A 3805-nucleotide genomic window follows, 5' to 3' on the forward strand; every position below is an offset into this window, starting at 1 on the left:
AACAACATAAACTTACCTTTACACAGATTAAATAAAGAGCATAATGACAAGGCTCAAATTACATTAATAAGAAGGAAGATTCCTGCTGATTTGATAGAATTTAGCAGGAGTATAACACGCTATGAATATTTGAAGAGGCTACCAACATTTGTACAACAAAAATCTGTATATAAATACTGAAATGGCAAAAATGAACAACTCAGTGTACCAAAATGGATTTATGAAGAAATAAAGGATTCGAATAGCTTATTAAATGAAATTTTTAATTCCTACTTACCATTTCAAATAAATAAGAAATTCTTTCTATTACTTGGTCACTGTGAGTGAACACGCAAGATATGTTTTAGTCAAGGTTCTTCGGAGAAACAGAAAAAAGCAAGATTTGTTATTAGGTAGAAAGAGATTTTTTTCCCAGGAAACTGAGGAAAAAATGGGTCTCATGACCATGAAGGTTGGAAAGTCCCAGTTCTGCAATGGAGGCTGTGGGTGGAGACACAGGAACCTGCAGGCGCAGGGGGACCGGAAGCTGTCTGCTGGAGAATCCCTGCTGCTCAGGGATGCTGGGGGTTGGTTCCATTTTCAGGCCTCTGCTGATTAATGACCTCCACAGTCATGTTAGAGGGCAATCTGCTCGTCTCAGAGTTCACTGATGGAAATACACATCTCATCCAAGAGAACACTTAGATCATCACAAAGGCCCCACGGGATGACTGGCCCTCACTTAAGACCACCGCCCTCTGACTTTGGAGTACAGCCCTGCCGTCTGGCACAAGAAGATGCCCCAGGAGCTGCTCCAGGCTTGCACACAGTAATTTCTGCTACACCTGCTGGACACCATGCCTAAAGAAAGGAAAAATTTAAGAGAAATAACTCACACGTACCAAGAAATACAAAAAGAATATGTAACCTCAAATGGAATTATCAGACCAGAAGTTTTGATAGCAAAAGTGCCCATGTTGAATGTAGTTGATGAGAAATGGGGCCAGGATTTTTATATGCAGAAAAAACTGACATTCATGTATGAGAGGGACACAAGAGCAGACGTTAAACTTCAGGGACATATTAATATGACACAGCTATTAAATAAAGGTTCTGGAGGTCCAATTCTAAATTGTAATGGAAAATGCTATCATGATATAATGAAAACACCACAAATACACGTCGGTACAAGTTTATCTGAGCTCTGCATTTAGAAAATACCAGAAAAACATGTATGGAAATTGGCAGTGATAAGCATTATCATTTAGAACTCATTTTCCTTAGCTTGTAAAATGAGGCATTACTAAGGAGCCTTTACTTCTGCAGATGTGGGCAGGAAGTTTACACATTTTGTGGGGATGGCTCCCCCATGCTGGCTGTGCTGCCCTGCCCATCTCTATCAGGCTGTTCTGCCCTGCTGAGCTATGTCTTGGGCTGAGCCCTGGCAGGGACACCTCAGAGCCCATCCTGCTCCACTTCCTCATACCAGACCCTCAGGCTCATAAGCATCTGAAGGTGACTCCAACTCAAGTTTGCCTTGTCCCCTTATGGTGGATTCTGGAGGCTACTCGGGAACTCTTCTGTCTCCTCATCTTGTCAGGTGACTGCTCCGTTGTTCCTTTCTCTTTCCTCCCATATGGAAAGCAAAGTCCCCATCCTGCGGTGATTGTGGGAATCTCTGTCAGACTCACTACACACTCTTTATCTTAGCAGTGCTCATGACCTGTTCTGGGATAAACACAGGCTGTATTTGCTGTAGTTTCTAATTGTCCACATAGATGTTCTATGCTGAGTAGAAAGCCGAGGCTCCCTGATTCAAACAGCAAGGGCCTCACCCCATCGGTCTCCCAGAATCAGAGTTCAAACCCTGCTCAGGATGGAGTGGGCATGCAGACTCCTTCTCCTGCCGGTGGCCGCCCCAGGGAAGGACCCAGCACCCAGGGCTGCGGAGGAAACTCAGCCAGCTCCGCTGTGCCCAACGCTCTTGTGTCCTCTCCACAGGTGTCCACTCGCAAGTCCAGCTGCTGCAGTCTGGGCCTGAGCTGAAGAAGCCTGGGGAGTCAGTGAAGGTCTCCTGCAAAGGCTCTGGGCACATGTTCACCAGCTATAGTATATTCTGGGTGAAGCAGGTGCCAGGGAAAGGCCTGCAGTACATGGGCTGGATCAACACCAAAACTGCAAAGCCAATATACGCTGAGGGCTTCACAGGACGATTTGTCTTCTCCCTGGATGCCTCTGTCAGCACAGCATATCTGCAGATCAGCAGCCTGCAGGCTGGAGACACAGCCATGTATTACTGTGCAAGACACAGTGAGCATACCACATCCTGAGAGTGTCAGAAACCCTGGGGGATGAGCTCTCCCTGGCTGAGGCAGCAGCAGGGCCCACCTGACTCTGGTTTTCTTTGATTTGGATTATGAATTCACAGGAGAGACATTTAGGAGACTGATTTCTGGTGGTCTGTTGTTCCAGTTCATTTTAATTTTCAACCTGAATGTGCGCAGGAACCCAGGAGAGATGACTGGGTCATGATTGGATCAGTGATGTATGTAGATGAACGTGGTGCTGGAGGAGGTGGGTCCCGGGGCTTTGCCTTTAAGGTACGGCTCTTGCTCGTTCTCTTCCTCTGGGCTCTGCTTTCCCTGCAGAATTGGAAAATCTCCTCCACATCGTGCTTCCACCTTGAACTTTCTGCTTTGGATTCACCTGAAATTAGATCAGATGCTCTGAAATCAAGAGTAACACTTCTGCTCTGTTAAGCTGTTCCTATTTGAAAGGTGATTCATGAATGACAAGAGGCAACGAGGGTGTGATTGGACACGGTAGCATAAAGAGTGGGATGTGTGAGGGGTTCCTGAGCAGGATGTCTCTGTGTGTGCACATGTTCAGCTTGAGCTGCAGCAGGTGGAGTCCAGAGGAGGTGCAGTCTCAGGAGTCCCTGCTACCGTCCTGTGCAGCCTCTGGATACTATATGGACTGGGACTGCCAGGCTCAGGGAAGGGCCTGCAGTGGGGTGATCTGGTTAGAAATCCAAAGAAAGATAATGGGTACATTACAGAATATGTCACATCTGTGAAAGGGAGATGCACACTTTCCAGAGACAATTCCAAAGGCAAGGCTTATCTGCAGGGACACAGTCTAAGGTACCAGGACTTAGCCGTGTATTAGTGTGTGAGAGAAGCACAGTGAGGGGACCTCAGTGTAAGCACAGACCCAAACTTTCTGTAGGGGCACTTGTGACCAGAAGGGGGCACAAGGACAGAATGACCTGAGGGTCAGTGGAGGAGTAGGTGCAAAGGTGACAGCCATGAGAGGCTGGTTTCCTGTCAACGTCTATAGCTTCCTTTCCATATAACTTCCCAGATCTACATTTTAATTTATCAGTATATTTCCTCAGTAAAGTAGCATGGGTCACCGTGGAGAAGTGGCTTGGATCAGGTCTAGAATTGGTGCAGGAACATTTGGGAGTGCTAGAAGTAAGGAAGTTCTCACAATGCAGAGTGAGGGCGATGAAAGTGCTCAGCAGTGTGCATGTGAGGGAGACACAGCGCTCAGCAGTGAGGATGCGGGCCCATTGCAGTGCGCAGCAGTGGGTGCATCAAAGGGACAAGAAAGGAACTCATGTAGCGGAAGATGGGCTGATTTCTACAGAAGACCAAAGGATTCAATTTTAGGGGAAAACAGAGTTTATTGAATTTAGACTGGTCACCACACATCCCCTACTAGCAGGTCAGGAACATGGGCGGCTGGCCTTTCTTTGTTTCACCTTAAACACACCTTTGGTTTCTATGGTAACAGATTAGAATGTTGCAGCTGTTGACATAGG

General features: G+C 46.8%; 1 gene segment (V, D, J or C); it reads left to right on the top strand.

Moving 5' to 3' along the window:
• The first annotated feature begins 1855 nt into the window (after positions 1-1855).
• Positions 1856-2362, top strand: LOC102006971. The segment is given in 2 exon segments: positions 1856-1895; positions 1975-2362. Coding segments are annotated over 2 exon segments (375 nt in total).
• The last annotated feature ends 1443 nt before the right edge of the window (positions 2363-3805 follow it).

The sequence above is a fragment of the Chinchilla lanigera genome, unplaced genomic scaffold, assembly GCF_000276665.1.
Source record: "Chinchilla lanigera isolate Chin_1 unplaced genomic scaffold, ChiLan1.0 scaffold00242, whole genome shotgun sequence".
Lineage (NCBI taxonomy): Eukaryota > Metazoa > Chordata > Mammalia > Rodentia > Chinchillidae > Chinchilla > Chinchilla lanigera.